At 40.5% G+C, this 12,213-nt stretch overlaps 1 protein-coding gene across 2 annotated transcripts in view; it reads left to right on the top strand.

Moving 5' to 3' along the window:
• Nucleotides 1–12,213, top strand: part of fez1 (fasciculation and elongation protein zeta 1 (zygin I)) — a 46,638-nt gene that overhangs the window by 13,954 nt on the left and 20,471 nt on the right. For both annotated transcript variants that reach the window (XM_051931914.1, XM_028808989.2), the window contains exon 3: nt 5,585–5,684. In XM_051931914.1, coding sequence (XP_051787874.1) covers nt 5,585–5,684 — 100 coding nt within the window. The remainder of the gene's footprint in view (nt 1–5,584; nt 5,685–12,213) is intronic.

Genomic DNA, 12,213 nt, shown 5'->3' with positions numbered 1-12,213 from the left:
ATACCCAGTGGGTCAATCCAGCCTGTCTACCATTCTCCTCTTAAGTTGTTGGGTCGGCTTTTGTGCATGTGAGAGCTGACAACTGTTGATCAATTACAATGCAGCCACAAGGAATATGGAACACAAAGCTTCAGGATCTGACAAACAGAAGAGTGTGTGCTCTGTCTGATATTGTGTGTTTTACTGTATCACCAAAGAATGGAAAAGGGAAAAATGTCAACTGACCTAACAGCTGTACCCGTGTATTATCATGGGTTTTATAGGACTTGCCAACTCCATTACTAGGTTGGTCTGCTCTCGCACCTTAAGATTATCACACATACAGATACACATATGGATCCTGTAGACCAAGTCTTGGGTGAAAGCCTAATTGTCATTCACCCCGCAATACTCTACTTAGAACACCCTCACATTCACACATAGATATCCTTAAATAGACAATGGAGAATACGTCTCACAATATTCTAGAGGAGTCTTTACTTACATAAATATCCTTAATTAGACAATGAAGCCGTAATATATTTCACAGTATTCTATAGGAGTCTCTGCTTAAGAACTTAGTTATCACCGACACTGACAAACATATGGGTGTCATCATGACACAATTAAAAGCTCAACTCTTTTGGTTATGCCTTTTACCAACCAAACAATATGCTCTGCTTTTACCGCAGTTGTCATTTCTTTTGAGGAGTGACGTCTTGGCCTTGATAACCCTATAGGCAGGTACAGTGGCTTCCCCCCATACAGGTGTCTTAATTTTCAATTTATTATTTCAATTACTGTAGATATAAGCACAAAGAATAGAAAGTTAAAAGTGATGTGATATTTATTAAATAATAATAATACCAAATAGAATAAGAAATAATAGAAAACAAGACAGATAGTGAAGTCTGGACATACGTATATAGTGTTTAGAAAAAGTTTATGAAAAGATGTCAAAGATGCATGTCCCAGGGCGGCGTTGATTTAGCAATTGATATTCATGACATGCTTTACTTGATGATCACATGAAAACGGTTGCATATCTTTTGCCCTCTTCAGATGTTGCTGGCGCCCTCTCCTGACATCACTCTGTCTTCTTCTCTTGACGTCACTCTTACCAGGCATATTTATTTTACAGTTCCATGTGGGATTCTTCCGGCATGTCTTCCTTTCCCATGCTGTAAAAAAATTTGGCAATTTGTTGTCCCAGGTGCCCATCCGTTCTCAGGTTGTGAAGTAATCAATATAGTTTGAGTCATCTCCCGGGTTTCTGCTCCGTTTACTAAGATCGATACTGGTACAATTCAGGAAAACAGGATGCTTTTATGTCCTGTCTCCTTAAGTATTACATTTATCCTATCCATTTGAGCAAAATATTTGTTTTAATGTGACACAATTCAGGAAGAAAAGGCATTTTGATGTTAACTTTCCATTTAAGATTAAGTTCATTTTTGTTTGTGTGAGCAAAAAATAAAATGAAATATAAAATTTCAATTCCACAACACATCAGGCACATTGTTATACTGTTAGAGAAAGGGCTGAGCTTGCAATACTTTGGAAATGTGAAACTGTGCTGGAAAGTCGTTCCTTGGTCATCTAATTTGACGACTAGTCGTATAGTGCAACATACTTAGGTGGCGAGATCAGCAACTGCAGTTTAACCTCTGACCAGAAGTCATGTAATGTGACATCAACTTAATGGGCCATAGGTAATGTGAGGTAAAATGTCTGCTGATGTTAATTAAGAAGATTCCCAAACACTTGCTGACAGCTGTCCTCCAGTGAACCGAGTCCCACGGGCAGAGCACTGTGGGGCTGGGCTGGAGCAAACAAAGGGTTCATTCACAATTCGTGTTGAAAGGGTGCTTGTTTGTTCTAAGGTGCTGGGTCGTGCCAGAGCTGGCGTGCAGGGCACAAAGGACAGCATCTCTATTGTCTCTTCCTTGCTGTGCCACTTCACGTTGCAGCGTAACGCTTAGGAATAATCTGTGGGCACGTGAAGGCAGCACTGGACTGAGTGTGCAAGCAAGATTTTAAATTTTGTGGACTGACTTGTAGAATCAGCTGTGACTTTTCATGGGAGTTAAGTATCATTTTATAAATTCAGTTCCATAAAAAAAGTGCTAGTCCGAAGTGTTTTTTAATTGAGAAAATAAATCCAATTTTATTGACATATTCAGGACTAGAGAAAGACAATTGAGCCCCAGAAGTAAAGATTATTTTCATGGTTCCTCCCAAAATTCTGTGTCAAGCTGTGATTTTTTAATATACCGCAGGAGTGCAGATGTGACTGTTTAACGTTGCCCTTTGATGGGCTTGTATTTTGCTCAGGGTGGGTGTCTGATGTATGAGTGTTGTTAAATGATGTGAATACCATGGAGAACAGACAGCATGACTTCAGCATAAAATGGAAGGTGCCAGGAGATGGACAAGCAGACGATGGAGGCCAGAAGCAGCTCCATCACCCATATGTTAGGTGGAAGTGGTCTGCTGGAGGTGTCTCACTAGCATGGGTTCATGGGAACTGGAGCCTGAAAGTGCAGCCCTGTCGTGGTCCCTGGGTGCCACAAGGGGGCGCTGTCAACAGAGGACTACCCTGGTTCTCTAACAACCCAGAAGTACTCCTCACAAGTCATGTCGGGTCACCAGGAGCTCTTCCAGATCCACTTTAAAGAAGCTCACTGCCTTAACTTGGGTAATTGGAGTTGGGTGACAGCGGGCAACACTCAACTGGAGGCAGAAAGAGAGGAAAGGGTTATTGTTTGTATGGTTTTTGGGCTGTTTTTTATTGTGTTTAGTGCTTGATGGATTTAAAAAATCCATTAGTGACGCTACCTACTGGTTGCAATGGTTTGCCTATCCATCCTTAGTACTAGGGTGTTGTACCGTGTTAGCCATTGTGAATGTAGTGAAAAGTCAAGCAAAATGACACCTTTTATTGGCTAACTAAAAAGATTACAATATGCAAGCTTTCGAGGCAACTCAGGCCCATTCATCAGGCAAGATATAATCATCAGATGTAAGATTACATCTTGCCTGAAGAAGGGGCCTGAGTTGCCTTGAAAGCTTGCATATTGTAATCTAATCTATCTAAAGCTAATTTATCTAATCTATCTAATCTATTTAATCTAAAGATAATTTTAGTTAGCCAATAAAAGGTGTCATTTTGCTTGACTTCTCCCTATCTATCCTTGTAACCCAAAACATAAAATACTGAGTATGGTGATAGATGGACACCTCTGTAAGTTACTCCTTCTCTGTTCGCTAATCTCATTGTGTTATTTCTTCAGTTACTCTGTTCAATTCATCCATTATGTCAAACACACACATGGGGATGGAACCCATTTAGACAGCACTGGGTGTGAGGCAGAAACCATCCCGGGACAAATAGTCAAATGGAGCTGCAGCCCATCTTGGTAGCATTGGAGCTGCTGAGAACAAATACTTTTGTACATCCCAAATCATCAGCCTACAAAGCTGGATCTCAAGTTTGTTAACCAAAGAGAAAAATAAGAGGAGAATGTTCCACATGGAGCAAGGTCATCGGTGGAGTCCCTCAGAGTCCTGTTACTGTTACTTTTTCTGATTTACATTAATGATATTGATTCTGGTATAGCGGTCATAACCGTTATGATTCACCACATTTTTAGCGATGTGTTAGAATCAGATTGCAGGTCAGCCCCAGACTGGCTTCAGACCCCTTTCTGCGGCACTGACAGATTACATCAAACTTTAAAATTAATCTATACATTAAAATGAGCCAGAGAAACGGTGCAGAGAATCAGTTTAATAAATCAACTATATACAAATCACACAAACTCAACAACAATGTTCAGATTCCATAACCGCACACCCCCTTTCTCAACCCATACTGTATACAAATAACACAAAAAATCATGAACCCAAAATATCCCATAATGTCTACACAGTATTGCCTCTTCATAAACGTTCAACGTTTCCAAGTCTTCAGATGTGCTATCCCAGAATAAAAGATTATTATTTGCTCACTCAGTCTTGACCCACTTAACTGTCCCATCTGTTTCATTCGGTAGTCCAGGATCTCTTTGAGGTGGCCACCCCCAGACTGTGTAGGACTTCAGTGCTCCACTGAGACAATATCTTTCCTGGCTTTGACTTGCTCATGTCTGTCACAATCACCATAATGCTCAAGCTCTGTTCCTCCTTTTCTTTTCCTGCCATTTTTTAATAGTACATCCACATGCGTTTCCACGGCACCCTCCCTGTTGACATATACCCAATACGCCTGTGCTAGCGGGATACGGCCTAACGCTGTTTTCTATAGGTGCTCAGATAGAGACAGGGTTCACATTGGTAATAACACCACAGAATGACAGAAAAAAACAGAAAATACAATACAATACAATGCAATTTATTTTTGTAAGGCCCAAAATCACACAAGGAGTGCCGCAATGGGCTTTAACAGGCCCTGCCTTTTGACAGACCCCCACCCTTGACTCTATAAGAAGAAAAGGAAAAACTCTCAAAAAAAACCCTTGTAGGGAAAAAAATGGAAGAAATCACGGGAAAAGCAATTCAAAGAGAGACCCCTTTCCAGGCAGGTTGGCATACAGTGGGTATCAAAAAAAGGGGTAAGTACAATACAATACACAGAACAGAACACAAGTATTCCTCAATACAATACAATAGTAATATTACAAGTACAGAGCAAAAATAAATTTATGTAGCAGTGCCGCACTGGTGTAGTTAATAAATTTGTGAAATTCACAACAATGCTAAAATTGGAGGGATGGCAGCAAAAAGAATTCAAAAAGAGCTCAGAACTGGACGAGACATAGGAACCGGACAGAAACACAGACACGCAGATACTTATCCTTTTATTAAGGTGGATGGTTTCTCATTTATTAAAACTATTAGCCTTTTATTTCAACAGTAGTCCCACTTTTGGGGGAGCTGCTCTTGTGCACTTGTGCTCTGTTGCCGAATCTGAAATACCCAAAGACCCATAAAACTGCCAGGCTGGTTATTTCCTAGATGCATAGGGCAGACTTTTCACAACTCGGCGTATATTAACTCTGTAATTTCTGCTGCATTACATTACATGGAGTGATGTTTGTGGGAGCAGGTTGTTCTCATGGGTGTATAGCATTTCTTCTGGACATTTTTGTTTTCCTTCTCCATCCTAAACACTGTTATCTTAAGTTCTTTGCCAATTTCCAATTTTCCACGTGGGAGTGGGCCATTCTGATGGACTTGCATCTCTTCGAGAGTGGATGTAAGACCATGGAAAATACTTTTTTTCTTTTCACATTGATCTCAAATCTTAAAAATTCTTTGCTATGTTGGAGCATATACTACTAACTATAATATTATATAATGCTTTCATCTGAACATGATTGTCAGCCATAGTGTGCCATCTAGGCAGTACATCTTTACCTATAGTGTTGTTTCACTATTCATGAACATTTTGTGAGTTCTAAAATTTTCATCCACATATCAGTTGATTTTTGCCTTGAACCTGTTATGGCCAAGATAAGTGTCAGCGTCCTGCTGCCTTGGACAGAGTTAAGAAAATGGATGGATGTTTGCCTCTAACCTCCATTCTCTGCTTTTTTCTCTTTAGAGTTTGGGACGCTTTAACTGACAACTACATGCCTTCGACTGGCTCGAGCTGGGATGACACACATGACGAAGGCCTCAATGGAAACCTGTCTGATCAGGAGGTAGTCCTTGTTCTCCACGTTTTTTCTTTTCCTTCTGCTCACTTTCTGTATGGCTATCATATGGATCGAGTTTCTTCATAAGCAGTCTCTTTTGTGTGTGGTTTGGCTGAGCTCCTCTTCCAAGGAGGTTTCCTTATTACTTGATTTGATTGTTTTCCTTTCTGATTTGGATCCTTATTCTCATATTGTCCCACCTAGTGGACAATTCAAAAAGGTGTTCAACACAGTCTGGCAGGTGGGTGGTACTGTGACAATGTGGTAGTGCTGCTGCCTCACAGTAAGGAAGTTGGGGTTTGCATCCTGGGCCTCTCTCTGCATGGAGTTTGCATGTACTCTCCATGTCTGTGTGGGTTTTCTCCTGGTTCTCCGGCATCCTCCCACTGTCCAAAAACATGCAGGTTAGATGAACTGGCGACATTAAATCTGCCCTGGTGTATGTTTGGTGAATGGATGTGTGTGTGTGTGTGTTTTCCCTCCGATGGACTGGTGCCCTGCACAGGGTTTGTTCCTGACTTGCACCCTATTCTAGCTGGGATAGGCTCCAGCCCCCAGTTGACCCTGGTCTGGATTAATTAAGCAGGTTACAAAATAACATAACATTCTGGAGGGTGCAACCTATAGTATGTGCTTTTTAATATTGTTTATTGCAGATGCTAACATTTCTCAGTATATTTTTGTAGTACTAGGGTGTTGTACCGTGTTAGCCATTATGAATGTAGTGAAAAGTCAAGGAAAATTACACCTTTTATTGGCTAACTAGAAAGATTATAATATACAAGCTTTCGAGGCAACTCAGGCCCCTTCTTCAGGCAAGATACAACAACAACAACAACAACAACATTTATTTATATAGCACATTTTCATACAAAAAAGTAGCTCAAAGTGCTTTACATAATGAAGAAAAGAAAAATAAAAGACAAAGTAAGAAATTAGAATAAGACAACATTAGTTAACATAGAATAAAAGTAAGGTCTGATGTCCAGGAAGGACAGAAAAAAAAAAAAAAAACAACTCCAGACGGCTGGAGAAAAAAATTAAATCTGCAGGGGTTCCAGGCTACGAGACCGCCCAGTCCCCTCTGGGCATTCTACCCAACAAAAATGAAATAGTCCTCTTTGTATTTGACAAGAATGTTACATGGTAAGCCTGATACTGCAAAGGACAACCAATTACTTTGCCCTTGGTTAACTGATTATCAGACACAGCAGAGCAGCTATGGAGCTGTCTTTGTATCGATGCCGTTATAGATGGCGAATCGCTGGCAACCCCAATAGTATAAGTAATTATCAGAATATTATAACAAAATTTCCATTATTAAAAAATATTTTTATTGTCCCATGAATTTCGTTACAATGGGATTCCACATGTATATGCTGATACACAATCACTATGTATTTATTAAACAGCGTGTAATAAATGCATTGTCATATATTCCTTACTTCCTTAAGATAATGATAATAATAATAATAATAATAATAATAATTCATTACATTTATATAGCGCTTTTCTCAGTACTCAAAGCGCTATCCACACAGGGAGGAACCGGGAAGCGATCCCACAATCTTTCACAGATGTAATCAGTAATGCACTGCCTGAAGAAGGGGCCTGAAATATGTCTCGAAAGCTTGCATATCGTAATCTTTTTAGTTAGCCAATAAAAGGTGTCATTTTGCTTGACTTTTCACTCAGTATATTTTGGAAATACTGCTGCTTTGACAATACATTTTATTTATTTTTTTCTTCTTCTTCTTCTTCTTCTTCTTCTTCTTCTTCTTCTTCTTCTTCTTCTGATAGATAGATAGATAGATAGATAGATAGATAGATAGATAGATAGATAGATAGATAGATAGATAGATAGATAGATAGATAGATAGAGCTTTATTTGTCCCCAGGGGGAAATTTCCAGTATTGAAAGAATATAAATTGAACCTAAAATGCACACTTTGTAAAAAAAAATGTAGTTGAAATGCACAAAATTGGATGCCCCCAATTTACGACGTGAGCAAAAGAACCAGTACTTCCAAATTCAGAATCAAGTCATGTATTTTTGTCACACAAAGAGGAGGGGACATTTGAGGTTCCTGTAGTATTGAGCTAAATCACCACGGTTGGCACAACTGTAAGTTGTGAATGGTATTCTGTGACACATCCAGACAAGCATTATGCCAAAATCCTTCCAGAAGCTGCATGGTCTCCACAGGAAATAGAGAGATGCATGGTGTTCCTGAATTATCCATATATTCTCTGTCAGAGTTAGGTGATGAAACTAAGTGAAAGGCATTGTCATCATGGAGGACTTCCCAGAAGAAGGTTCCCGTGCCTCGTTGGACCATTTTCTTTAGGAAAAGGTTCCAAGTTGGCTTGGCGCTAGTGATGAGTGTACTCAACAGGAGAGTTTTGTCTTGCTAACATTTTCATGAAGTTGCACTTAATGTTCATTTTGCTTGTGTTTTCTCAATTGTGAAAGGCAAACCTCACTAGAGGAAGGGTTTTAAATTTGGTTGGGGGTAAAAGCCAGGAATATTGAACCCATAGGCAGCGTTTCTCAACCTTTAAGGATTTGTGACCTGAGTTTTCATAACAGTTTTAATCGCGCCCCCCTAACGTTTTTTTGAAACCCTAATAAAATGTATTCCTATATTTTTTGCTGCTGATACACTGCTACAAGTTTAAAATTTCCCTACGAATAGTGAAATTACGCCACATATGGCAACATTTATGCCCCCTTTATTGTTACTTCGGGGGGCGCGCCCCACAGTTTGAGAACCGCTGCCCTAAGTCTTATTTCACCACTATCCTATCCTCACAAAGTGAGATGAGATGTGATTTGTTCTTGTGCCTGTTTCCTTGACTGCTCTCTAATGTTGCTGCCACTATCCCAGCCTTGCACCTCTTCTTCCAGGTAGCTTCATGTGCTCTCATCCACCTCACACACTGCCTGCCTGCATATTCGTGTCATATTCGTTTTGCCTGGCACTGATTATTTGGGATGGTCAGTCAGTCCTAAATGATAATGAAGCCAGTTACGCATTGTGTAATACTGATACTTTACTTGCAGTTTCAACTCCATAGGCACATAAAAAGTTTTAGACTTCTACATACACCATGGGGTGACGTGTATTTATTTATTATTTTATTTAAATTTTTGATATTGGTTAGCTGGTAGACCCAAGAAGATGTCCACGTCATCTGTTAATACAGTGTGTTTATAAATCTCTTTCCACAGAGCTTTGCTTCTCATTGGTGTCCCCAGTCACTTCACCTTTGTGCCTTCCAGGCCTTTGAGCTGCTGTCACAGGGAGCTCATTAAAGACGCCTAATCAAATCACTTTGGATGTCACAAACGTCATCCAGACGTCTGACTCAGGCAGTTCTTTCTCTGCAAGGCTGGCTGCGAGTATTCCTCACTGAGAGCCATTCTAAGAGGTTCAGTCATTCGAAGAGCACTAAATCAGTGTCATCTCAGCTCACTGGCAACGTCATAATGCATTAAGCTTATTGAATCCTTGCCGTCTGTAGTGGGGGATGATGGGTCCTGCCATGCTTTTCCATTATCTCAATGAGAGATGCATGAATCTTAAGAATCTGTCAGCTCTTTGCTGAAACCTGAGAAGGAAGCTTTAACTTTTGTGCAAAAAACCACAAGGACATGCGCTGGAAGACCATGAGGTGGACTGATAATAGCTGATAGTCAGTAAGGTGATTAGGTGTCCTGGATCATAGATGAAAAACTAGGAAGAAAATGAGGAGAACCTGACAGAGAAGACAGATGTATGTATTGATCAAAGGACTATACATGACAGCAATGGGATGTACTACTCAGAGATGGAAGATGAGAGGTTAATGAAGAACACTAGGGACATCTCCACAACATCAACGAGGCAGGGGGGCCTCCAGACCCAAAGGAACCCCTCATGAGATCTCCACAATGTGAGACCCAAAAATACAGTTATGCACTGTATGTCAAATTGGTCATTGTTGGTCACAAAGTGTACAGGTCATTGCCACTGAGGCTCTGTGGATATTGTATTTGTCACCAGTATGCTTCGTTTAGCTGCCAGTGCAGAGTAGCAAGAATTGATCCTCAAGTCTTGGTGCCCACACATTGGGTCCAGGCAAGGGAAGGCGGTGTGGGTTGAATGCATAAGAATAGTCCACATGGAGCAGCACTTATCAAAACAAACCTTAAAGGGCCCTCAAGAGTCAGAAAACATGAGATCCATGAAATAATAATAATAATAATAATGACAGATTTATTACTATTTATGAGGCATTTCTGTCTTCTTGATGGAAGAAAAAAGTGCGAACCATCTGGACAGATCAGAAACAAAAAAGTTGTGCCAGCTGTGAGAAGTACCACTTCAAAAAAACTGTGCATGGCTTGGCCAATCAGTGCCGTGAATATTGAAACTCGGCGAGCACAAGGATTTTTTTTTTCTTTTATTGCTTCTTTGTGGCCATTCTTTAGTTGCAGCATCAATACAGGAAGGAAGTCATCTGAGAGATTTCTACCTCTGCAGCTCCACTACTGCTTCTATGACTAGTGTATCCTTCAATGGGTGGCAGCACCGTCACAGGTACATGAAAACAAAAGGCATACAGCCTTTGCGGCCAGTTCCAGCTGGTTTTGGGAATTTAAACTAGAACATTATCACCCTAGATAGATAGATAGATAGATAGATAGATAGATAGATAGATAGATAGATAGATAGATAGATAGATAGATAGATAGATAGATAGATAGATAGATAGATACTTTATTAATCCCAGGGGGAAATTCACATACTCCAGCAGCAAAAAATATTAAATTAAAGAGTAATAAAAAATGCAGGTAAAAAAACAGACAATAACTTGAATAATGTTCAACGTTTACCCCCTCTGGTGGAATTGAAGAGTCGCATAGTTTGGGGGAGGAATGATCTTCTCAGTCTGTCAGTGGAGCAGGACAGTGACAGCAGTCTGTCGCTGAAACTGCTCCTCTGTATGGAGATGACAATGTTTAATGGATTGTTTTATAATAGCTTTTGGCCGTAAGTATGAATGGCCTCATCTTGGTTTGCCATAAATTGGCACATGACTGTATATACCTAACTTTTAAAAACAGAAATGAATATGTGGTGCATTTTTAGGCTAAACAAAACTGAGAAGCTAGTGTGTCACATCGCATGAGTTTGGAAGAAAATATTGTAGCCGAGTGCAGAGTGCTCTTTCCAGGCAAGACTGAAAGATGGCGTGTGCTTCATAGTGAGGGTGTGAGCACAGGTTGGGTGTTTCAATGGTGGCAGGTTGGGCAAGGCTTAATGTTTGAAGGGCAGTAGACAGGGCAGGGCTAGGTGTTTGAGTGGCAGCAGGTTGGGAAGGCTAGATGTTTGAGTAGCCGCAAGCTGGGCAGGGCTAATAATGAAATTCAGTGTTTGAACAGAAATATGTTACTAGGAGGGCGGCACGGTGGCGCAGTGGGTAGCGCTGCTGCCTCGCAGTTGGGAGAGCTGGGGACCTGGGTTCGCTTCCCGGGTCCTCCCTGCGTGGAGTTTGCATGTTCTCCCCGTGTCTGCGTGGGTTTCCTCCGGGCGCTCCGGTTTCCTCCCACAGTCCAAAGACATGCTGGTTAGGTGGATTGGCGATTCTAAATTGGCCCTAGTGTGTGCTTGGTGTGTTTGTGTGTGTCCTGCGGTGGGTTGGTTCCTGCCTTGTGCCCTGTGTTGGCTGGGATTGGCTCCAGCAGACCCCCGTGACCCTGTGTTCAGATTCAGCGGGTTGGAAAATGGATGGATGGATGGATGTTAATAGGAACACTGGAGTCTCAAAATGTTTAATAATAATTATTATGTTAGCAGTGCTAAAGTTTTCCCTCAAATTGCAACACACTGGGTAAGCACAGTGCAGTGCATAAAACAATTGTTTATTTGAACAGTTTCTAACTTCAAAAGAGAGACAGATAGGTTTAAAACGAATGATATTTTTTTCCCATCGGCCACTAGTGGTGGAGAGCACTGGTCAGAGGCTTAGATGATGTGCCTGTCAACGGAGATGGATTAAGAAGCAGTGGGGTAGATTGATTAGAGGAGATGAAGCAGAACACAACATTGGGGTAGGCAGGCAGTTCAAAGAAGGCCTAGAAGGCATTAAGTTGGATGGGCTTGGCAATATGGGATGCTAGATAATTGGCTGAATTAGTCAGACGGAAAGGGGCAGGAAAATGGATGGATTTTTTTTTAATATTATTTGCCCTTTTATTTAATGATTTTTTTTTTGTTCCTTTTTAAATTAATGTCATTTCATGATTTTTGTCTATACAGTATGTGTTGCTTGTTATTAATGCAGAGTTTATATATTATGTGAATTCCTTTTTTATACGACTTGTGTTCTGTTTGTGGAATCTTAGGAGTCCAACGGGATGTCATGGTGTCAGCAAATATTTTCAGGTTGAGGTTCGCGGTCCTTAAAAATCACATTGTTTAAGGGGTGTGCAGTTAGAATCATTATTTGGATTTTCCTTTTCCTTCTTTTTTATGATTTTTTTTTTTTT

The sequence above is a fragment of the Erpetoichthys calabaricus genome, chromosome 9 (genome assembly GCF_900747795.2).
Source record: "Erpetoichthys calabaricus chromosome 9, fErpCal1.3, whole genome shotgun sequence".
Lineage (NCBI taxonomy): Eukaryota > Metazoa > Chordata > Cladistia > Polypteriformes > Polypteridae > Erpetoichthys > Erpetoichthys calabaricus.
The sequence above is the reverse complement of the archived record's forward strand: the minus strand, read 5'-3'. Positions and strand labels throughout refer to the sequence as shown.